General features: G+C 45.2%; 1 protein-coding gene across 1 annotated transcript; it reads right to left on the reverse strand.

The window, feature by feature from the left end:
* Positions 1–12,769: 12,769 nt before the first annotated feature.
* LOC118371240 (caspase-2) lies at positions 12,770–25,278 on the reverse strand. The gene is made up of 12 exons (XM_035756615.2): positions 25,190–25,278; positions 24,352–24,505; positions 23,788–23,949; positions 23,523–23,663; positions 21,282–21,354; positions 20,660–20,751; positions 18,019–18,201; positions 16,587–16,715; positions 16,413–16,503; positions 16,116–16,304; positions 14,976–15,085; positions 12,770–14,864 (listed from the first exon to the last, which is right to left on the reverse strand). The coding sequence occupies exons 2-12, from the start codon at positions 24,502–24,504 to the stop codon at positions 14,730–14,732; spliced, it is 1,458 nt and encodes a 485-aa protein (XP_035612508.1). The 5' UTR covers position 24,505; positions 25,190–25,278; the 3' UTR covers positions 12,770–14,729.
* Between the last annotated feature and the right edge of the window lie 979 nt (positions 25,279–26,257).

The raw sequence follows: 26,257 nt of genomic DNA on the forward strand, positions 1-26,257 counted from the left end.
TAGTCGGCTGGCCCTCACTACATATTCGTCGCCAGACCCACTGGCTCAGGTCATCTACAAGTCCATGCTAGGTAAAGCTCCGCCTTATCTCAGTTCACTGGTCACGATGGCAACACCCATCCGTAGCACGCGCTCCAGCAGGTGTATCTCACTGATCATCCCTAAAGCCAACACCTCATTTGGCCGCCTTTCGTTCCAGTACTCTGCTGCCTGTGACTGGAACGAACTGCAAAAATCGCTGAAGTTGGAGACTTTTATCTCCCTCACCAACTTCAAACATCAGCTATCCGAGCAGCTAACCGATCGCTGCAGCTGTACATAGTCTATTGGTAAATAGCCCACCCATTTTCACCTACCTCATTCCCATACTGTTTTTATACTGTTTTTATTTATTTACTTTTCTGCTCTTTTGCACACCAATATCTCTACCTGTACATGACCATCTGATCATTTATCACTCCAGTGTTAATCTGCAAAATTGTATTATTCGCCTACCTCCTCATGCCTTTTGCACACATTGTATATAGACTGCCCATTTTTTTCTACTGTGTTATTGACTTGTTAATTGTTTATTCCATGTGTAACTCTGTGTTGTCTGTTCACATTGCTATGCTTTATCTTGGCCAGGTCGCAGTTGCAAATGAGAACTTGTTCTCAACTAGCCTACCTGGTTAAATAAAGGTGAAATAAAAAATTTAAAAAAATAAATAAACTGACCAAGACCAGAGGCTACTGACTGCCTATAGCCTACCGACCCAGACGACAGCATACTGACCCAGACTATAGCCTATTGACTGACTGTAGGCTACTGATACAGACTACAGCCAACTGACTGACTACAGCCTACCTACCCAGACTACTGCCTACTGACCCAAACTACAGCCTACTTACCTAGACTACAGTCTACTGACTGACTATAGCCTACTGACCCAGACCAAAACCTACTGACCCAGATGACAGCCTACTCACCCAGCCTACAGAATATTATAGCCTACTGATTGTCTATAGCCTACTGACTGACTACAGCCTACCTACCCAGACTACAGTCTACTGACCCAGACTACAGCCTACTGACTGACTATAGCATACTGACTGACTATAGGCTACCGACTGACCAAAGTCTACTTACCCATACTATATTCTACTGACCCAGACTACTGCCTACTGACCTAGACTACAGTCTACTGACTGACAATATAGCCTACTGATTGTCTATAGCCTACTGACTGACTACAGCCTACCTACCCAGACTACAGTCTACTGACCCAGACTACAGCCTACTGACTGACTATAGCATACTGACTGACTATAGCCTACCGACTGACCAAAGTCTACTTACCCATACTATATTCTACTGACCCAGACTACTGCCTACTGACCCAAACTACATCCTACTGACTGACTACAGCCTACTGACCTAGACTACAGTCTACTGACTGACAATATAGCCTACTGATTGTCTATAGCCTACTGACTGACTACAGCCTACCTACCCAGACTACAGTCTACTGACCCAGACTACAGCCTACTGACTGACTATAGCCTACTGACCAAGACAATAGTCGACTGACTATAGCCTACTTACCCGTACTATGGTCTACTGACCCAGACTACTGTCTACTGACCTACACTACATCCTACTGACTGACTACAGCCCACAGCCTACTGACTGACTAAAGCCTACTGACTGACTATAGCCCACTGACCCAAACTATAGTCTACTTAATGACTATAGCCTACTAACTGATTGTAGCCTACTGACCCAGACTACAGCCTACTGACCCAGACTATAGCATATCTACTGACTATAGCCTGCTGACCGAGACTAAAGCCTACTGACTGACTGTAGCCTCAGGATCCAGACTACAGCCTACTGACTGACTATAGACTATTGACCCAGACTAAAGCCTACTGACCCAGACTATAGCCATTTGACTGACTATAACCTAAGGACCCAGAATATAGCCTAAGGACCCGGACTATAGTCTACTGACCCAGACTTTAGCCAATTGACTGAATATAGCCTACTGACCCAGACTATAGCCTACTGACTGACTATTGCCTACTGACTGACTATAGCCTACTAGCCCAGACTATAGCCTTCTGACCCAGATTATAGCCCAAGTACCCAGACTATAGCCTTCTGACTGAATATAGGCTACTTACTGACTATAGCCTACTGACTGACTATAGCCTACTGACTGACTATAGCCTACTGACTGACTATAGCCTACTAGCCCAGACTACAGCCTACTGAATGTCAATAGTCCACTGACTGACTACAGCCTACCTACCCAGACAATAGCCCACTGACTGACTATAGTCTACTGACCCAGACTGTAGCCTAAGGACCCAGACAACAGCATACTGGCTGACTGTAGCCTACTGACTGACTATATCCTACTGACTGACTATAGCCTAAGGACCATGTCTATAGCCTACTGACTGACTATTGCCTACTGACTGACTATAGCCAACTGACCCAGACTATAGCCTTTTGTCTGACTATATAAGAACCCAGACTATAGCCTAAGGACCCAGACTATAGCCGACTGACTAACTATCGCCTAAGGACCCAGACTATAGCCTACTTGCTGACTATATGCTACTGACTGACTGTAGCCTACTGACCAAGACTATAGCCCACTGACTGACTATAGCCCACTGGCCCAGTCTATAGTCTACTGTCTGATTATAGCCTAAGGACCCAGACTACAGCCCACTGACTGACTATATGCTACTGACCCAGACTATGTCCTACTGACCCAGACTACAGCCTACTGTCTGACCATAGCCTACTGACTAACTATTCAGACTGATGTTGTTGTGTTAGTGGAGAACATTAAGTGATTTACTTCCAGGTCACACAGCTGTGTTAACCCCTGGCCTGGCTGAGAGAGGATGTGACCTCTGGAGCTGTGGCTGTGCTGACAGACACACACCAACAGAGAGACACTGTCTCTCTCTCCCTCTGTGTGTGTGTGTATTTGTGACCTGAAAGTGAAAACCTGTATAGATATTCTGCTCCTCTTACAACATGGGACACACCTCACTACATAAGCCCAGTCCACCATCCTCAGAAGGTGTTTAGCTAGCTTACTTAAACATCTTGTAGGAAATCATCCCCGGCCGTGCCAAGGCATTGAATAAATAAACAGTATTAAGATAGTGTACCAGTATCAACAGCTCAACACACTCTTTTCCCACTTTTCTCTCCCCCTCTGTAACCCACCATAGTGATCATCACACACACACACACACACACACACACACACACACACACACACACACACACACACACACACACACACACACACACACACACACACACACACACACACACACACACACACACACACACACACACACACACATCATAGTGATCATCCCTGTGTGATAGATGTGGGTACCTCCAGTGGGGGGGATATTAAGCCTGTAAATAGTGTGACTAATTTAAATGTCTTATTTTTATCTGAACTCTGGTCCCATAGACACTCTGCTATGGCCAGGGATTAAGGATTTGCCTGGGGCAAGAGACCACCACGTCTCTGCAACCTCCAAGACGGAGAGAGGGAGGAGAAGAGGGAGAGGGGAAAGACACAGGAGAGAAGAGGAGGGGGACAGAGGAAGGGGACGGGCCTCCTTGGGTAGACCTCAACTCTATCCTAGCACCTCCAAGGGAAAGAAAGAGAGGATAGGAAAGAGAGGAAGAAAAGAGAGAGAAGGAGAAGAGGGAGAGGGAGAAGAGGGGGAATTGAGGCAGCCTTGGGCAGCTTTCCACCATTCCAGTCATTACAATGAGCCCATCCTCCTATAGCTCCTCCCACCAGCCTCCACTGTTGAGGATTTAAAATGATAAAGCCGAGGAGTGACATGACCATAGAAATACAATGAATAGAACAGGCTTGAACCTCTGGTTGACTGGTAAACTCATGGGTACACTCACAATGCCATTTTGTTGACGTTGAGGGAGAGGTTATTTTCCTGGCACCACACTGCCAGGGCCCTCACCTCGTCCCTGTAGGATGTCTCGTCATTGTTGGTAATCAGGCCTACTACTGTTGCATCTGCAAACTTGATGATTGAGTTGAAGGCGTGCATAACCACGCAGTCATGGGTGAAAAGGGAATACAGGAGGGGGCAGAGCACACACCCTTGTGGGGCCCCTGTGTTGAGGATCAGTGTGGTGGAGGTGTTGTTTCCTACCTCCACCACCTGGTAGCGGCCCGTCAGGAAGTCCAGGACCCAGTTGCACATGGCAGGGTCGAGACCCAGGGCCCAAGCTTAATGATGAGGTTGGAGGGTACTATGGTGTTGAATGCTGAGCTATAGTCAATGAACAGCATTCTTACGTAGGTATTCCTCTAGTCCAGATGGGATAGGGCAGTGTGCAGTGCAATGGCGATTGCATCGTCTGTGGATCTATTGGGGCGGTATGGAAATTGAAGTGGGTCTAGGGTGTCAGGTAAGTTAGAAGTGATATGATTCTTAACTTGCCTCTCAAAGCACTTCACGATGACAGAAGTGAGTGCTTCAGGGTGATAGTGATTTAGTTCAGTTACCTTTGCTTTCTTGGGTACAGGAACGATGGTGGACATCTTGAAGCAAGTGGGGACAGCAGACCGGGATAGGGAGAGATTGAATATGTCTATAAACACTCCAGCCAGCTGGTCCGTGCATGCTCTGAGGATGCGGCTAGGGATGCCATCTGAGTGGTATTGGCTTGAGGGGGAAAATACTATAACCGAAGATAATTCTATTGGGAGGTAATACGGTCTGTGTTTGATTGTGAGGAATTCTAGTTCTGGGGAACAGAAGGACTTGAGTTTCTGTATGTTATCACAATCACACCATGAGCAGTTAATCATGAAACATACACCACCCTCCTTCTCCTCCCTGGAGAGTTCTTTATTCCTGTCTGCGCAATGTACTGAGAACCCAGCTGGCTGTATGGACAGGGAAAGTATACTTATACTTCCGGCGCCGACAGAGATGGCCGCCTCGCTTCGCGTTCCTAGGAAACTATAGAGTTTTTTGTTTTTTTTACGTGTTATTTCTTACATTGGTACCCCAGGTCATCTTAGGTTTCATTACATACAGTCGAGAAGAACTACTGAACATAAGAGCAGCGTCAACATCAGTACGACCAAGAATATGGCTTTCGCGAAGCGGATCCTGTGTTCTGCCTTTCACCCAGGACAACGGAATGGATCCCAGCCGGCGACCCCAAAAAACGACTTCGTAAAAGGGGAAAACGAAGCAGTCTTCTGGTCAGACTCCGGAGACGGGCACATCGTGCACCACTCCCTAGCATTCTCCTCGCCAATGTCCAGTCTCTTGACAACAAGGTTGATGAAATCCGAGCAAGGGTAGCATTCCAGAGGGACATCAGAGACTGTAACGTTCTTTGCTTCACGGAAACATGGCTCACTGGAGAGACGCTATCGGAGTCGGGGCAGCCAGCTGGTTTCTCCACGCATCGTGCCGACAGAAACAAACATCTTTCTGGTAAGAAGAGGGGCGGGGGCGGGGCGTATGCTTCATGGTTAACGTGACGTGGTGTGATCATAACAACATACAGGAACTCAAGTCCTTCTGTTCACCTGATTTAGAATTCCTCACAATCAAATGTCGACCGCATTATCTACCAAGGGAATTCTCTTCGATTATAATCACAGCCGTATATATTCCCCCAAGCAGACACATTGATGGATCTGAACGAACTTTATTTGACTCTTTGCAAACTGGAATTCATATATCCGGAGGCTGCATTCATTGTAGCTGGGGATTTTAACAAGGCTAATCTGAAAACAAGACTCCCTAAATTTTATCAGCATATCGATTGCGCAACCAGGGCTGGAAAAACCTTGGATCATTGCTATTCCAACTTCCGCGACGCATATAAGGCCCTGCCCCGCCCTCCTTTCGGAAAAGCTGACCACAACTCCATTTTGTTGATCCCTGCCTACAGACAGAAACTAAAACAAGAAGCTCCCGCGCTGAGGTCTGTTCAACGCTGGTCTGACCAATCTGATTCCACACTCCAAGACTGCTTCCATCACGTGGATTGGGATATGTTCCGTATTGCGTCAGACAACAACATTGACGAATACGCTGATTTGGTGAGTGAGTTCATTAGAACGTGCATTGAAGATGTCGTTCCCATAGCAACAATTAAAACATTCCCAAACCAGAAACCGTGGATTGATGGCAGCATTCGCGTGAAACTGAAAGCGCGAACCACTGCTTTTAATCAGGGCAAGGTGACTGGAAGCATGACCGAATACAAACAGTGTAACTATTCCCTCCGCAAGGCAATCAAACAAGCTAAGCGTCAGTATAGAGACAAAGTAGAATCTCAATTCAACGGCTCAGACACAAGAGGTATGTGGCAGGGTCTACAGTCAATCACGGATTACAAAAAGAAAACCAGCCCCGTCACGGACCAGGATGTCTTGCTCCCAGGCAGACTAAATAACTTTTTTGCCCGCTTTGAGGACAATACAGTGCCACTGACACGGCCCGCAACTCCGACGTGAGGAAAACATTTAAACGTGTCAACCCTCGCAAGGCTGCAGGCCCAGACGGCATCCACAGCCGCGCTCTCAGAGCATGCGCAGACCAGCTGGCTGGTGTATTTACGGACATATTCAATCAATCCCTATCCCAGTCTGTTGTTCCCACATGCTTCAAGAGGCCCACCATTGTTCCTGTTCCCAAGAAAGCTAAGGTAACTGAGCTAAACGACTACCCCGTAGCACTCACTTCCGTCATCATGAAGTGCTTTGAGAGACTAGTCAAGGACCATATCACCTCCACCCTACCCTGGGTCTCGACCCCGCCCTGTGCAACTGGGTACTGGACTTCCTGACGGGCCGCCCCCAGGTGGTGAGGGTAGGCAACAACATCTCCACCCCGCTGATCCTCAACACTGGGGCCCCACAAGGGTGCGTTCTGAGCCCTCTCCTGTACACCCTGTTCACCCACGACTGCGTGGCCACGCACGCCTCCAACTCAATCATCAAGTTTGCGGACGACACAACAGTGGTAGGCTTGATTACCAACAACGACGAGACGGCCTACAGCGAGGAGGTGAGGGCCCTCGGAGTGTGGTGTCAGGAAAATAACCTCACACTCAACGTCAACAAAACTAAGGAGATGATTGTGGACTTCCGGAAACAGCAGAGGGAACACCCCCCTATCCACATCGATGGAACAGTAGGGAGAGGGTAGTAAGTTTTAAGTTCCTCGGCGTACACATCACAGACAAACTGAATTGGTCCACCCACACAGACAGCATCGTGAAGAAGGCGCAGCAGCGCCTCTTCAACCTCAGGAGGCTGAAGAAATTCGGCTTGTCACCAAAAGCACTCACAAACTTCTACAGATGCACAATCGAGAGCATCCTGTCGGGCTGTATCACCGCCTGGTACGTCAACTGCTCCGCCCACAACCGTAAGGCTCTCCAGAGGGGAGAGCATCACCAGGGGCAAACTACCTACCCTCCAGGACACCTACACCACCCGATGTCACAGGAAGGCCATAAAGATCATCAAGGACAACAACCACCCGAGCCACTGCCTGTTCAGCCCGCTATCATCCAGAAGCCGAGGTCAGTACAGATGCATCAAAGCTGGGACCGAGAGACTGAAAAACAGCTTCTATCTCAAGGCCATCAGACTGTTAAACAGCCACCACTAACATTGAGTGGCTGCTGCCAACACACTGACTCAACTCCAGTCACTTTTATAATGGGAAATGATGTAAAATATATCACTCGCCACTTTAAACAATGCTACCTAATATAATGTTTACATACCCTACATTATTCATCTCATATGTATACGTATATACTGTACTCTATATCATCTACTGCATCCTTATGTAATACATGTATCACTAGCCACTTTAACTATGCCACTTTGTTTACATACTCATCTCATATGTATATACAGCACTCACTACCATCTACTGTATCTTGCCTATGCCGCTCTGTACCATCACTCTTTCATATATCTTTATGTTCATATTCTTTATCCCCTTACACTTGTGTCTATAAGGTAGTAGTTTTGGAATTGTTAGCTAGATTACTTGTTGGTTATTACTGCATTGTCGGAACTAGAAGCACAAGCATTTCGCTACACTCGCATTAACATCTGCTAACCATGTGTATGTGACAAATACAATTATTTGATTTGAGTATATCCCGAGAGAGCCATGATTCCGTGAAACAGGTTACAGTAGGTTACAGTCCCTGATGTCTCTCTGGAAGGAGATCCTCGCCCTAAGCTTGTTTATTTTATTGTCCAGAGACTGAACATAAGCAAGTAATATACTCAGAAGTGGTGGATTATGTGCATGCCTCCTGAGTCGGACTTGAAATCAACTCTGAATACCTCTTCTCCGTCCGCGGCGTCTTGTAGCAGCCCCTGGGATAGGTTAAATTGCCCTGGGGGGTACGAACAAAGGATCCAATTGGGGAAAGTCGTATTCCTGGTCGTAAATGCTGGTGAGTTACCGTCGCTCTGATATTCAAAAGTTATTTCCGGCTGTATGTAATAACACAAAAAAACGAAATACTGCAAAGTTACTTAGGAGCTAGAAGCATAGCTGCCATATCTGTCGGCGCCATCTTGCCACATCAGAGAAATAGAGGCTGTTCCAACTCAATATTAGGATGGTGTTCCTAATGTTTGCTATACTCAGTGTATGGATGAGTGGTGGGCCATGCAATCTCGTACATGAAGAAGCAACGAGCATTCAGATTCTCTTGTTGAATAAAGGAGAGAACGAGGGAGGACTAGGTTCTCTACAGCGTCACATATTTATGTCATCACACCAGCAGGTCAGACAAGCACATAACACCTGAACACAGAACACTATTGAGGTTAGAGAGATAGAGAGGGAGGAAGGAAGGAAGAGACAGATGAAGAGACAGACATCGAGACGTACAGAGGAAAAATACCAATTAGCTGAATGTGGACTACAGGGGAAACGGGGAGAGCATGCCCCCATCCACATTTACAGGGCTGTAGTGGAGCAGGTCGAGAGCTTCAAGTTCCTTGGCGCCCACATCACAGCCTCAAGAAAAGAGTGGTGCGGTCAGTCCAGTACATCACTGTGGCCGAGCTCCCTGCCATCCAGGACCTCTATATCAGGCGGTGTCAGCGGAAGAACTGAAACAATTCCATAGACTGTTCACTCTGCTACCGTCCGGCAAATGGTACTGGAGCATTGGCTCCTGGGCCAATAGGCTTTGAGACAGCTTCTACCTGTGAGCCATAAGACTGCTAAATAGCCAGACTACTAAATAGTCAGTGAATGGTACCCAAACAATCTGCAATGACTATCTTGCACTGACCCTACGTACACTCACTAGGTGATATACTCTATACAAATGCACACACTAACTCACACACATTACATTGACACTCCCACACATACACGCAGACCAACACAACACAAAAACACATATATACACATTACACACACCGCTACACGGCATTTGCTGCTACTACTCTTCTTTAGTTTACACTTATCTATTCTGATGCCGTCACTTTACCCCGCCTTCATGTACATACAGTTGGACGTTTACATACACTGAGGTTGGAGTCATTAAAACTCATTTGTCAACCACTCCACAAATGTATTGTTAACAAACTATAGATTTGGCAAGTTGGTTAGGACATCTACTTTGTGCATGACACAAGTAATTTTCCTAACAATTGTTTACAGATTATTTCACTTATAATTCACTGTATCACAATTCCAGTGGGTCAGAAGTTTACATACACTAAGTTGACTGTGCCTTTAAACAGCTTGGAAAATTCCAGAAAATTATGTCATGGTTTTAGAAGCTTCTGATAAGCTAATTGACATAATTTGAGTCATTTGGAGGTGTATCTGTAGATGTATTTCAAGGCCTACCTTCAAACTCAGTGCCTCTTTGTTTGACATCATGGGAAAATCAAAAGAAATCATTCTCTCTACTGTTATTCTGACATTTCACATTCTTGAAACAGTGGTGATCCTAACTGACCCAAGACAGGGAATTTTTACAAGGATTAAATGTCAGGAATTGTGTAAACTGAGTTTAAATGTATTTGGCTAAGGTGTATGTAAACGTCTGACTTCAACTGTATCTACCTCAAATACCTCGTACCTCTGCACATTGATCTGGTACTGGTATTCCCTGGATATAGATCCATTCTTGTATTTGATTTGATTCCTTGTGTTACTATTATTCCGTTTTTTACAGTTTTTTCAGTTTGGACAGACGGGTAGAGAGTGAGAGGTGGATAGACGGTAGAGAGTGAGAGGTGGACAGACAGGTAGAGAGTGAGAGGTGGACAGACGGGTAGAGAGTGAGAGGTGGACAGACGGGTAGAGAGTGAGAGGTGGACAGACGGGTAGAGAGTGAGAGGTGGACAGACGGTAGAGAGTGAGAGGTGGACAGACGGGTAGAGAGTGAGAGGTGGACAGACGGGCAGAGAGTGAGAGGTGGACAGACGGGTAGAGAGTGAGAGGTGGACAGACGGGCAGAGAGTGAGAGGTGGACAGACGGGCAGAGAGTGAGAGGTGGACAGACGGGTAGAGAGTGAGAGGTGGACAGACGGGTAGAGAGTGAGAGGTGGACAGACGGGTAGAGAGTGAGAGGTGGACAGACGGGTAGAGAGTGAGAGGTGGACAGACGGGCAGAGAGTGAGAGGTGGACAGACGGGTAGAGAGTGAGAGGTGGACAGACGGGTAGAGAGTGAGAGGTGGACAGACGGGTAGAGAGTGAGAGGTGGACAGACGGGTAGAGAGTGAGAGGTGGACAGACGGGAAGAAAGGGAGAGGTGGACAGACGGGTAGAGAGTGAGAGGTGGACAGACGGGTAGAGAGTGAGAGGTGGACAGACGGGTAGAGAGTGAGAGGTGGACAGACGGGTAGAGAGTGAGAGGTGGACAGACGGGTAGAGAGTGAGAGGTGGACAGACGGGTAGAGAGTGAGAGGTGGACAGACGGGTAGAGAGTGAGAGGTGGACAGACGGGTAGAGAGTGAGAGGTGGACAGACGGGTAGAGAGTGAGAGGTGGACAGACGGGCAGAGTGAGAGGTGGACAGATGGGTAGAGAGTGAGAGGTGGACAGACGGGTAGAGAGTGAGAGGTGGACAGACGGGTAGAGTGAGAGAGGTGGACAGACGGCAGAGAGTGAGAGGTGGACAGACGGGTAGAGAGTGAGAGGTGGACAGACGGTAGAGAGTGAGAGGTGGACAGACGGGTAAAGAGTGAGAGGTGGACAGACGGGCAGAGTGAGAGGTGGACAGATGGGTAGAGAGTGAGAGATGGACAGACGGTAGAGAGTGAGAGGTGGACAGACGGGTAGAGAGTGAGAGGTGGACAGACGGGTAGAGACAGAGATGGACTGCGACGGACGGACACTCGGACAGGTAGAGAGTGAGAAGTGGGCAGACTGATGGACAGAGACTTACCAGGGTCTGTTGGTATCTCAGGACCTTCCTTTGCGACGCATCTGCAGCCATTGACATGCTGACACAGACCCAAAAATAGCCCTGATGGTCACTTCAGCATTTCCACCCGCACACTCTCAGCTAAACACACACATCAAGAGTGTACACACTTTCTTACATATGCATTCGAACACACACAGCAGTTCAGTGCACACACACACTTGAGATTGATACTTGTTCAGATCCAATCTTGTTCAGTTGATCCAGAGGCGGTGTTCCCTCCACCTGTCCTGTAAGACAGTCAACAGAAAGACGTCTGTACAGAGACTCCTGGTAGTGATATGAGGCAGAGACAGACACAGCGCTTTCCTTTATTAGATCAGCAGACACCTAATCACACACACAGCAGGGCTCATGTTAACGACAACGACACTGGCATACACACCTCTTGTCCCTGTGAGCAGGCCAGCTCGACCCATGGGCCATTAGATCTTTGTTTTTGGATGGAGTGTTCTTGTTTGGACAGTCAGGGGTGAGCGTGATGCCACCCCCCACGGGGCTGCCTCTGCAACGTGAGGGTGGGTGCACATAACACCCCCGTGACAGGTATCAACTCATCAGCCAATGATGCAAGGCTATCCCTTCGAACCCCTCACATGCTCCAAGCCCTCATTCCCCCTGCTGTATCAACATACCTCTTCACTAGGCCAGATGTAGCAGTCAACATAACGCACATTGCCATCTATCCCTTCTGATATAATGGTTTTCAGTCTGGGTTGTAGGCGTTCATCTCAAAAGTCTGAAGTGGTTCTCACTCAATCATGTTTACTGATCTGAAATCACCGGTTTCCATTTCAGCCGGATGAGACAGCATGGCACATGGCCCGCCCGAAGAGGGAGAGAGAGAATGGCCCCGGCCCCACCAATCCCTTAACCCTTCTCTGCTTTGGAGACCACACACCACCATATTACAACCTAATCTCACTGCATGGTGGTGAACAGAGAAAAATGTGTCACTCCGACAGCGGGCGAGTGTGTGATGTGTCAGGGAGAATGATTATGGACAGCTGGCTGAGGCAATACCTGATACACAGAGAACATTATCACAGTGGTGGTGGTCAGTGTGTGACTCATGACGCATATCATACAGTCATCATACAGTCCTTACTACAGGGTTATGCGAGTTATACCATACCAGTGAGGAGGACTGGATGTACACTACGATATAAACAAACAGCAACAAGGAGAGATCAAAATATAATATACATATGTACAGTGCTCTCTCACACACACACACACAGCGCATGTTAACACAACTCATAGAAAAAAAAGCTGTTTATTTTCTTGAACATTTGGCAGTCTTTGTTTTAGACATAAATACAGTCATCTCCTCCCCCCATCCCTCAGTACTTCACTTTCAAGGGATAACCTACTTCACCACAAAATCCACCTTTGGAACATTTACAAAAAAATATGACTTTCCACCACACCAGTTGTGTAGATGCTATATTGTACACATCAAGTTAGTTCAAACCGAACTAGAGGCTTCAAACCGATTGGAAAACGTCTAACATCTGGCACTTTGATTTTGGGGTGAATTGTCCATAGAATTAGAATACTAATTTAACAGGATCTTTATAGAACTGTCCCTTATAAAGATGATCACTACGCATTGTCTCTGTGATTGGTTGGTCAACAGCTCAATTCATACTGTTCCTGTCATATCACTCTTCCCTACAACACTGTTAGAACCAAACACATTGCTGCTCATTCTGAGAAACATCAATATTGCTGCTCATACACTTGAATGGAATGCATCGTCCTATGTAAATGATTAACCAAGTATTTTAAAGACAATACTTAAACACATATTCCACATGGCACACATTGCTATGGAATATTGCATATCAAATTGAAAAGGAAAATACTGTAGCTGCTTTAAAACCAATCCATACATCTTTAAAACATCCATGTACATCCATCTTGTGAACTGAAATCTTAATGGTCAAGGAAACATTGACAGTAGGTAACTTAGGTCTCAAGTTGACCAGAGATAACAAGCAGTTACATAGAATTCTAATTAAATTCATTGGTGTAACATATAAATGTAATTCATTTAAATACATGTTGACATCTTTCATCACATCTAAGTAATAACAGTCTGGTTACCAGTGTAGTTACAACATTAATTAACCTAAATGTTTTATTTACTAGTCAAGTCAGTTAAGAACAAATTCTTATTTACAATGACGGCCTAACCTGGCCAAACCTGGATGACGCGACGCTGGGCCAATTGTGCGCCGCCCTATGGGACTCCCAATCACAACCAGATGTGACACAGCCTGGATTCGAAACAGGGACTGTAGTGACGCCTCTTGCACTGAGATGCAGTGCCTTAGACCGTAACCCCCTCATGGAGGTAGAGATGGGAGGGGGAGGACAGTTGTTTGTGAGAGAAATGGTCATGACTCCATTCTATTCAAATGGAATGCAGTACACTTGTTGCCTCAATAACACATCAAATCATTGCTAACAAACCCTGAAACTCCCAATATCACATCTACTTGTCCCAGTATCCTTCAGTGGAAGACTCAGATTACTAGGAGGGTATTGAAATGCAGCTCCCTCCATGCTGCATCCTCAGCCTATAACTCTACACCACCACCTGTCTGCCCATCAGATGGACAAAGACACATACCTTCATTTGGTCAGGGGGGATTTCCTATTATAATGCATATAATATTATGCATTTTATAATGAACATTTTTGAATACAAAAAGGAGACGAGGGCTTTAAAATTCTTACAAACAAACAGCTTAAAAATGATTTGATACAAAATAAATTGATAAAAATAGATCTGCATACAAAATACATGTTTAAAAAAAGAATAAACTTGAAACGCAAAAGTTACTGTTTAGTAAGAAATTAAAAGCGATACATTTAAATATATTCTGGTGTTGTTAGCGAGCTAAAAATATTTCCTAGAACATTTCAATCCCATTTCTAACTGGCACAGATACACATATAGCAAGCCTAGCTGATAGGTAGGTACACACACATCAGCTTCATACCAGTCATGTATACTTCATGCCCATTACCAAGCACATAGATTTACAACAACTCGTTCCATTTTTCTTTCCAAGTTTGTCTGTGAGAGAATTTGCACAGCAAATGTGAATGAATTAATCCTCTGTGAGTGTGTGTAACAGCATGTGTGTGTGTCAGTAGTGGGTTCGGTATGTGTGTGGTGCTGTAGGGGTGCAGAAATGTGTGCCTGTCAGTACTGAGGGTGGTACTTGGGGAACAGGTAGAGGTCTTTGCAGAGGGAGCTGGTGAATTCAGACATCTCCTTACAGCGATGGTGGGGGGTGCCAGGAGCATAGCCTTCTCTGTCTTTAATACGACCATTCACCTGAGGACAGAGGTTACAAAAGGTTACTAGCACTGAACTTGCTGATAACTACTTTATTGAGGGAAAATGTACTTACTATGACTGTGATATGTGGTGTGTGTTTGTGTTTACCTGCACCAGTATGTCTGATAGGTGTGTGTCTCTGGCTCTGAATCGGAGTGCTGAGTTGACCTCTTGGATGAACCAGGATCCTCTCTTAGTATTCCTCATGGCTGCAGTTCCTAGTAGGGCCCAACAGACACTACATTACCTAGCAGGGCCCAACAGACACTACATTACCTAGCAGGGCCCGACAGACACTACATTACCTAGCAGGGCCCGACAGACACTACATTACCTAGCAGGGCCCGACAGACACTACATTACCTAGCAGGGCCCGGCAGACACTACATTACCTAGCAGGGCCCGGCAGACACTACATTACCTAGCAGGGCCCGACAGACACTACATGACCGAGCAGGGCCCGACAGACACCACATTACCTAGTAGGGCCCGACACACACTACATTATCTAACAGGGCCCGAAAGACACTACATGACCTAGTAGGGCCCAACAGACACTACATTACCTAGCAGGGCCCGACAGACACTACATGACCTAGCAGGGCCCGACAGACACTACATTACCTAGCAGGGCCCGACAGACACTACATTACCTAGCAGGGCCCGACAGACACTACATTACCTAGCAGGGCCCGGCAGACACTACATTACCTAGCAGGGCCCGGCAGACACTACATTACCTAGTAGGGCCCGACACACACTACATTATCTAACAGGGCCCAACAGACACTACATTACCTAGTAGGGCCCAACAGACACTACATTACCTAGTAGGGCCCAACAGACACTACATTACCTAGTAGGGCCCAACAGACACTACATTACCTAGTAGGGCCCAACAGACACTACATTACCTAGTAGGGCCCGAGAGACACTACATGACCTTGTAGGGCCCGACAGACACTACATTACCTAGCAGGGCCCGACAGACACTACATTATCTAACAGGGCCCGACAGACACTACATTATCTAACAGGGCCCGACAGACAATACATTACCTAACAGGGCCCGACAGACACTACATTATCTAACAGTGCCGACAGACAATACATTACCTAACAGGGCTCGACAGACACTACATTACGTAGTAGGGCCCAACACACATAACAAAGAAATACCACCAAATACTCCAACATTCACATCATAAACCGACTCAGACAACACACATAACCTACACACACTCACACCTTTGAGGGAGGCGAAGCCGCAGATCATGTCAGAGCGCTGGGGCAGTTTGACTCTGAGCCTGCCTCTCTCCTCCGTCTGCCTGGTGTCTCCATCTCCCTCTCCCTCCCTCCCTGCATCCCTCTGTTCACAGCCAGGAGACTGGGTCCTCTCTGGCCCGTCTGGCTGCTCCACCCCACAGTCCATCTCCTCTGGAGGGAGACAGAGACAAGACGGGTTAGAAGAAGAGAACAGGGAAGGGAGGGTTGGGGAAATGGAAGGAGGGAGAGTGAGGGCAGAGAGATCGTGTGTGAGCTCACCTCCTCTGCAGGCCTGGATGAAGAACATCTTGGGTTTATTCTGCAGTAGAGGACAGTGGGCGTTGTCAAATGCCTCAAACACCCAGTCCAACTGAGAGAGAGACAGAGATTCAATTAATATGATTATTATCATCAGAAAGGGTTTCACTCTCAACTGAATGAGGTCACACACACCTCCAGCAGCTGTCCGTCTGTGCCGTAGATAGCCCCCTCTACTCCATGGGACAGCAGACACACCACACAGCTGGATACGGTCTGGTGCTGCTGTCGTCTGCCAAACTGCTCAATACACTCCCGCATGCCCTGTCATAGAGAGAGATCAATCAAGTATTAAACTATATTCTAATTACATAGCACTTTTCGAACTTTAGGTACATTTTGTCACAAAGTGCAGTGTAGAGCTGTAAATTCACCCTTTGTTCTTTGCATTAAACATGGTCATGGAAAGACCAACGCTACACACAGCTGTCTCCACTAGCTAACAACACGACTCTAATAGCAACAGGTCTATGAAGATCAAGGCAAACAAATGCCTGAGTGCCACTGATTGAAGCCAGTGGGGGATCCACCGATACAGTCCATGTTGTTGAAGCACTGCTGTACCTTTGGCACCACTGTCTTACTCTCTGTGTGTGTGTACAGTTGAAGTTGGAAATGTACATACACTCAGGTTGGAGTCATTAAAACTTGTTTTTCAACCACTCCACAAATTTCTTGTTAACAAACTATAGTTTTGGCAAATCTGTTAGGACATCTACTTGTTCATGACACAAGTAATTTTTCCAACAAATGTTTACAGACAGATTATTTCACAATTCCAGTGGGTCAGAAGTTTACATACACTAAGTTGACTGTGCCTTTAAACGGCATGGAAAATCCAAGAAAGTATGTCACGCGAAGCACGGGGGTGGCAGCATCATGTTGTGGGGGTGCTTTGCTGCAGGAGGGACTGGTGCACTTCACAAAATAGATGGCATCATGAGGTTGGAAAGTGATGTGGATATATTGAAGCAACATCTCCAGACATCAGTCAGGAAGTCAAAGCTTGGTCACAAATGGGTCTTCCAAATGGACAATGACCTCAAGCATACTTCCAAAGTTGTGGCAAAGTGGCATAAGGACAACAAAGTCAAAGGCATTGGAGTGGCCATCACAAAGCCCTGACCTCAATCCTATAGAAAATGTGTGGGCAGAACTGAAAAAGTGTGTGCGAGCAAGGAGGCCTACAAACCTGACTCAGTTACACCAGCTCTGTCAGGAGGAATGGGCCAAAATTCACCCAACTTATTGTGGGAAGCTTGTGGAAGGCTACCTGAGACGTTTGACCCAAGTTAAACAATTTAAAGGCAATGCTACCAAATACTAATTGAGTGTATGTAAACTTCTGATCCACTGGAAATGTGATGAAAGAAATAAAAGCTGAAATAAATAATTCTCTCTACTATTATTCTGACATTTCACTTCTTAAAATAAAGTGGTGATCCTAACTGACCTAAGACAGGGATTTTTTACTAGATTAAATGTCAGGAATTATGAAAAACTGAGTTTAAATATATTTGGCTAAGGTGTATGTAAACTTCAGACTTCAACTGTATGTCTCTGTTACCGGAGCTGTGAGGTCTCTCCGGACGGTGACTATGTAGTCCAGCTCAGTGAACACTTTCCTGAGGACCTCCTCGTCCACCTCCCCTCCCTTCCTGGAGTCCAGGTCAGGAGCAGCACAGGGGTCAAAGGAGACATTACTGATCACCAAGGCCAGGCCACGAGGACTGGACACCATACTATAGGACTGAAGGGGAGAGAGCAGGAGAAAGAGAGGAGAGGGGGAAGAGAGAAAGTGTGAGGTGAGGAGAGAGAGATGCAAAGGGAGGAAGGAAAGCGAAGAAGGGAAAGGAGGAGAAAAGAGTGAGGGACAAGAGACAAAAATGCAGCATGAGAAAATGACATGGTTTACCTGAAGGAAAATAATAATGTGCTTCTGTTGCTGCTGTTCTCAGTAGTGTTTGTTGTGGTTTCTGTCCCTGTATTTAAATGACAGTTTTACAACCCAGTGGAGCTCAGTGATGAATCATCCTCAACCTGAGCAGGTTTACAGAGACTTCAACACATGGGCTGGGGGAATTCTCCCCGTGTCTCTTTCCTGTCAAACTGACTGTGGTCTAGACAAACACTGTCTTCTATGGACCAGTGGGACTCGCCTGGTACTGTCTAAACTCTGTCTATACTGCAGAGGTCTAATAGCTGTCTGTTTAGAGCGGAGACACTTCAACAGCTGTTACAGGTTGAGGTGGTTGAATAGGAAGATCTACTCTCCTGTTCCCTAGAAATACCTTGGGGAACAATGCAGCTAAACAGCATCTGGAAACACATTCTGGACACAGGAAGTGCATGCATGTATTCGTTGCAAAGGTGCATGTTGCAGTGGCTGCTGCCTTGAAACTAACTTCCCTAGGGGACTGCATATAGTTGCATTGTATTATAACAGTTGTATTTGCAGTGACAAATATGAGAACCAAAAATACACAGCAGTTAACAACGTTAATTGTCTCAGGTAAGAGATACCAGACAGAGACTGTGTTGTACCTGTTGGCAGTGACATGGTACAGACAGGTGATTTACTGGTTTGTATTAACAGTGAGTGTTGTACCTGTTGGCAGTGACATGGTACAGACAGGTGATTTACTGGTTTGTATTAACAGTGAGCGTTGTACCTGTTGGCAGTGACATGGTACAGACAGGTGATTTACTGGTTTGTATTAACAGTGAGTGTTGTACCTGTTGGCAGTGACATGGTACAGACAGGTGATTTACTGGTTTGTATTAACAGTGAGCGTTGTACCTGTCGGCAGTGACATGGTACAGACAGGTGATTTACTGGTTTGTATTAACAGTGAGTGTTGTACCTGTTGGCAGTGACATGGTACAGGCAGGTGATTTACTGGTTTGTATTAACAGTGAGTGTTGTACCTGTCGGCAGTGACATGGTACAGACAGGTGATTTACTGGTTTGTATTAACAGTGAATGTTGTACCTGTTGGCAGTGACATGGTACAGACAGGTGATTTACTGGTTTGTATTAACAGTGAGTGTTGTACCTGTCGGCAGTGACATGGTACAGACAGGTGATTTACTGGTTTGTATTAACAGTGAGTGTTGTACCTGTTGGCAGTGACATGGTACAGACAGGTGATTTACTGGTTTGTATTAACAGTGAGTGTTGTACCTGTTGGCAGTGACATGGTACAGACAGGTGATTTACTGGTTTGTATTAACAGTGAGTGTTGTACCTGTTGGCAGTGACATGGTACAGACAGGTGATTTACTGGTTTGTATTAACAGTGAGTGTTGTACCTGTTGGCAGTGACATGGTACAGACAGGTGATTTACTGGTTTGTATTAACAGTGAGCGTTGTACCTGTTGGCAGTGACATGGTACAGACAGGTGATTTACTGGTTTGTATTAACAGTGAGCGTTGTACCTGTTGGCAGTGACATGGTACAGACAGGTGATTTACTGGTTTGTATTAACAGTGAGCGTTGTACCTGTTGGCAGTGACATGGTACAGACAGGTGATTTACTGGTTTGTATTAACAGTGAGTGTTGTACCTGTTGGCAGTGACATGGTACAGACAGGTGATTTACTGGTTTGTATTAACAGTGAGCGTTGTACCTGTTGGCAGTGACATGGTACAGACAGGTGATTTACTGGTTTGTATTAACAGTGAGTGTTGTACCTGTTGGCAGTGACATGGTACAGACAGGTGATTTACTGGTTTGTATTAACAGTGAGCGTTGTACCTGTTGGCAGTGACATGGTACAGACAGGTGATTTACTGGTTTGTATTAACAGTGAGTGTTGTACCTGTTGGCAGTGACATGGTACAGACAGGTGATTTACTGGTTTGTATTAACAGTGAGTGTTGTACCTGTTGGCAGTGACATGGTACAGACAGGTGATTTACTGGTTTGTATTAACAGTGAGTGTTGTACCTGTTGGCAGTGACATGGTACAGACAGGTGATTTACTGGTTTGTATTAACAGTGAGTGTTGTACCTGTTGGCAGTGACATGGTACAGACAGGTGATTTACTGGTTTGTATTAACAGTGAGTGTTGTACCTGTTGGCAGTGACATGGTACAGACAGGTGATTTACTGGTTTGTATTAACAGTGAGTGTTGTACCTGTTGGCAGTGACATGGTACAGACAGGTGATTTACTGGTTTGTATTAACAGTGAGTGTTGTACCTGTTGGCAGTGTTTTAGGTAGAAGTCTGGTGTACAGGGAAGAACAGAGCTGGTGATGGGACTGTCTGCATCCAGACACATCTCCATTGACTCTGAAACACATATTAGGATAACATTACACCCTGCATGTATTTCATTCCAGAAATTACACCAGTGGAGACAATTCCAATAATGCCCATCAGAGCAGGGTTCCAGTCAAGGTCACGTTTCTGCCTTGAAAGGGAAGCTGTTAGCAATATATAATGGTGTTGTAACAACCTTTGTACTACAGCTATGTGAGCAAGTCACACGGGCGTGGTGCCTGCAGGTGGTGAGACTGGCTGGGCAGTGGCACTCCATACCAAGGCTACAGCACACTGCTTCCACACTGATAAAATTATACAACTGGACTCAATTGGGACATTTTCATTTACAGTTTTATTGGGTTTATTAAAAATAAGCTTTTTTTTACTGAGTTGCAAGCCAACAAACAGAATGATTACATTTGATTTTTTTTCTTCTCCAAAACACCACACAAACAACCCCTCCCACGATCTCCTAGGAATCGTGCAAATATTGTGAATGAAACGGTTGTAAAACTGTGATCTTGAATGCACCCACCTCAGATGACTGCTCTACTCACCTTGTGTTCTGGCTCTCTTGGCTGGAACAATCCCCTCCTGGGTGGGATGTGGGAGGGGAGAGTCCACATATCTCTGAAGGACAAAGGAAAAGGAGAATTTAACCATCTTTTAACTTACCTTCGACGTAAGATACAATCTAAACATTTATAGGTGAAACCAGTTCATTCCTGATTTTCTCTCGCCTGCAGTGTGAATACCAAAACATCCAGAGGAGGCTTGGGTTGGGAGTGATGGCTGACTCACCTCTCTCCCAATCTACATCTCTCCTCCTCTTTCTCCCTGTTACAGCAGTCTGTAGCTTGGGTTGGGAATGATGGCTGACTCACCTCTCTCCCAATCTACATCTCTCCTCCTCTTTCTCCCTGTTACAGCAGTCTGTAGCTTGGGTTGGGAATGATGGCTGACTCACCTCTCTCCCAATCTACATCTCTCCTCCTCTTTCTCCCTGTTACAGCAGTCTGTAGCTTGGGTTGGGAGTGATGGCTGACTCACCTCTCTCCCAATCTACATCTCTCCTCCTATTTCTCCCTGTTACAGCAGTCTGTAGCTTGGGTTGGGAGTGATGGCTGACTCTCACCTCTCTCCCAATCTACATCTCTCCTCCTCTTTCTCCCTGTTACAGCAGTCTGTAGCTTGGGTTGGGAGTGATGGCTGACTCTTACCTCTCTCCCAATCTACATCTCTCCTCCTATTTCTCCCTGTTATAGCAGTCTGTAGCTTGGGTTGGGAGTGATGGCTGACTCACCTCTCTCCCAATCTACATCTCTCCTCCTCTTTCTCCCACTTCCCTGTCGTAGCTTGGGAGTGTTGTGGTCAGTTCTTTCTCTAGTGACTCTGGGGGGGACAGTCTGTAGTAGGGTTGAATGGCAGGAACCAAGTTTCAGAGATTTACCGTCCAAAACCACTCCCCTTTCCCGGGATAAATAACTGCGAGAAACCGGTAAATTATAATAAATGATTTATATGAACAGCATGGCGTGAAATGGAACTGTTAAAATGATATGCAATGTCTAAATGTGGTTTCTCTACGGCCGCTGCATGATGAATCAATGCTTAGGGGCGAGACAGGCAGCCCAGCTCAGTATGGAGCTCCATCTCATCATGGTAACGTTTTTTCTTGTGACAGGTAGGCCTACATTGGCTGCAGCATAGCCTACGCAACAGTAATATAGAGACAGAATGCACGTCTAATTTACCCATCTCCATCTGGCATTCAGGGGTCAACTTTTTAAATTTTTTGTAAATATATATATATTTTTTTATTGCAGCTCAAGAGTTTTGAAAACAGCCTATCACTCTAACATTGTTGCTTTAAATCAGTGAACACACTATCAACCCCATTCAATTTGCATCTAAAATAGATAATCCTGTTCTAAATTGAGATTATATAGATGTTCTAGCCTACCTCTTTCAGGTAATACATTATTAACCTTATATTAAGTTAATTAATGATGGATAATGCATAATAAGCATCTAACTTATAGCCTCTGTCTCTTGCACAATGCGCAAGCGACTGTGCTCCGCTGGCCTCTCAAAAAAACACTCCTTAGCTCTGAATCCCATGCAGGAAAAGCTAGACAATCTTTTTTGCATTTCTTACACCAATAGACTATTCGAAGAGGGATGCAATTTTTGTTGTTGTTGCTGAATGTTAAATACAGCAGCCAACAGAACTCACGGGTAGTTTGAAAGAACAGTGAATGCGTGCCAAGGCAGCAGGCTAATGCAGTTATTCATTCAGACCCACAACCATTCAATCTTCATGGTCTCTTCTGCTTTATCATGGTTTGAAATGATGTGCGTAATTCCAGTTCATATAATACAGTATAATACAATAGAGTAATACAGTTCACACTCAAAAAGATTAGCCTAATGGAGCTTGTTTCATTTATTTACCCAAGAGCTACATCTACATCTATGGGTTGTATGCTTCCCTGTCGTGCGTAATGTGCAGTAGCCTATATCCTATAGATAATGGAAAAATTATTTGGGCTTTGGGCTCATTAAATGTCTTTAATGTAGGCCTCGTAAAATGTATCAGACTCAGGTAGCATTAGGTTTGAATGTTTTTCATTACATATGCTTTATAATGTTTTTGAATGACACTTCCAGTTTTGGAGGGAAATACAGGGTTACTCGGGAGAAAAGTTGTTTTATTCTTGGGATGGAACATTTGTAAAATGCCAGGAAAATATTCCAACTTAGTCTGTAGCTTGGTTTAGGTGTTGGGTAGAGCTCACCTCCTTCTCTTCATCCCCCTCTTCCTCACTGTCTTTGACTGGGGTCTTTGTGAATGGGGCGTTGCGGTCTGAAGCTTGGATTGGGTATGCTGTGGATATCACCTCCTCAGCCCTGTCTTTCGCTTTAGCTGTCTGGGGACACTGTGTAAGGGGCACAGTTTGAGGCTTAGGTTGGTTGTGGCGCTCACCCCTCTCCCTTTATATCTTTGTCCTTCTGCTCATCTGTCTGGATCAACATCTTGTGTGGCACCCAGTGCCCACTCACCTGTCTCTCTCCATCCCTCTCTGGTGACTCTGTGAGCAGGGCACATAGGTGCTGCTGCTCTGTGTCTCTCAGTGCTGAGCAGAAGCTGCTAAAGGCTCTGGGACCACGCTTGGGGAGCAGGGACAGCAAACGCCAGCTCCGCTTGTGGGAGTTCGGCTCCACCTGGGGAACAACGGATATCAACACAGATTACAAAAAATAGAAAGTGAAAGACATGGTAATCTACACCAGGGTTTCTGAAACCGGGTGCATATTTTTTTTTTTGCCCTAGCACTACACATGATTCAAATGATCAACTCATCATCAAGCTTTGATTATTTCAATCAGCTGTGTAGTGCTATGGCAAAACATTTTTAAACATGCACACAAGGGGCAAGGACGAGTTTGGGAAACCCTGATCTACACTGACATTCACTATTGATTACATGATTGAAGTTAATGACATAAATCAACAATAAGACATTTGGGCCATGAATGCATTTTTTGGACGTTGATAGTGTCATAAGTCACCTGACCTGGTAATAGTATCGAACTACACAATTTAACATGGTGAACACAACATACCAGGATGCTTTCTGCCATGCTGTCGGTGAGAATGTCGTCTGTCTGCAGCGACTGAATGAACAGCTCGTCCACCACCATATCTTTGCAGAGAGTCACAGAGCATTTCCGAAGCCCCCTTCTGTCTCGTTCCAGCATACCGAATTCCCCCAACATTCTGCTACGAGACAAGACACAGGAAAACGCTTTATTTACTGTCAACTTACATTTTTGCAAAACCGTGCGGGGTATATAGGCCTCTCAACAACGTATTAACGTTACTCATTGGCATTGTATCCAGCTATTATAATAGCTCAACATACCTTGTTTTCTAAATCGGAGTGGTAAGGATGCTGAATGTGTCTTTCTGTAAGACAACTAACATTATACTAGCTAGCTAAAGTAGCTGTCTGGATGAATACGAGAAAGTAATATCTCATATTCTTTCCAAAGTCTGGTAACACTCAGCAGCAGATACTTACAAAGGCTGTCAGGTAACGTTAGCCAGCTGTCTCCAGCTAACGCGTTAGCTAGCTAATAATGAATGTGTCAAGGAAAAGTTGACATCACTTTGACGTCCGAACAATAATAAATTGTAAGCAAATGTCAGTCAGTATCGTTGCATTTCAGAAAACAATGTACACTGAACTTTAGATATGCAAATAACTAACGTTAGCCAGTCAGGTTCGCTTAACACATTGTTACATCGGCATGCTAACGTTGGGATGTTATTTTTTTCGAGAATTTCAAACATTCAGAACACTTTCAATGCGTTCATCTGCTCCCAAACCACATGTCCTTAAAAACAGATTTAACTAACTGTATTTGAAGTTATTTCGCACAATATAACAACATAACGTACCCTACGAAACCAACTTCCGCGCCTCTGCAATGTGTGGAATTGGTAGTGGGAGTGGTCTAAATTCATTGTGTTGAATTACAGCCAATGCAGGTCGGAGAATTTGGATTGACGTTTTCCGAGGCGAATACAAGTCAGCTTTCCCATGAGGAGGGCGTGGTTGGAAACATATTAATCAAATTAATTTTGAATTTGTATCTGTTGTTACAGTAAATAATCAACCAATTGATAAGAAGATCATGGAAGACTAACATAAACAGCTATCTAATATTTAGACGAGGTAGAGGATGGCATGTCATTTGTAGGAAATAAGAGAGTGAGAGATTCAGAGATTCAGGAATGAACTGGAAACAGCTCACATCTGTCCACAAGGAATTTTTGATTGTAAAAAATCCATGTTTTCCCAAATAATGTTGATTGATGTGAGAAATGATGATGGCACTACATAATTGACCTTATTGTGCAAATGGAGCCAAATATGTTGTATTTATAGATACACTATGAACATTCTGTGCATTCGGAAAGTATTCAGACCCCTTGATTTTTTCCACATTTTGTTACATTACAGCCTTATTCTAAAATGGATTAAATAGATTTTTCCTCATCGATCTACACACAATACCTCACAATGACAAAGCAGTAACAGGTTTTTCAAAATGTTTGCACATTTTATTTACATAAGTATTCAGACCCTTTGCTATGAGACTCGAAATTGAGCTCAGGATTTTTCGACAATTTGATTGGAGTCCACCTGTGGTAAATTCAATTGATTGGACATTATTTGGAAAGGCACACACCTGTCTATATAAAGTCCCACAGTTGACAGTGCATGTCAAGAGCTACGAGACAGGCACAGATATGGGGAAGGGGAAGGGTACAAAAAAAATTCTGCAGCATTGAAGGTCCCTGTAACGATGTACGCTGAGAGTCGGGAAGCAAGTTCAGGGAGTGAATACATTTAATTAATAAATGAACAAAACAGAAACACAAACAGCGCACCGACATGAAACAGCAGCAATGACGACTGGGGAAGAAACCAAAGGGAGTGACATATAAAGGGCAGGTAATCAA

Source organism: Oncorhynchus keta, chromosome 34, assembly GCF_023373465.1.
Source record: "Oncorhynchus keta strain PuntledgeMale-10-30-2019 chromosome 34, Oket_V2, whole genome shotgun sequence".
NCBI lineage: Eukaryota > Metazoa > Chordata > Actinopteri > Salmoniformes > Salmonidae > Oncorhynchus > Oncorhynchus keta.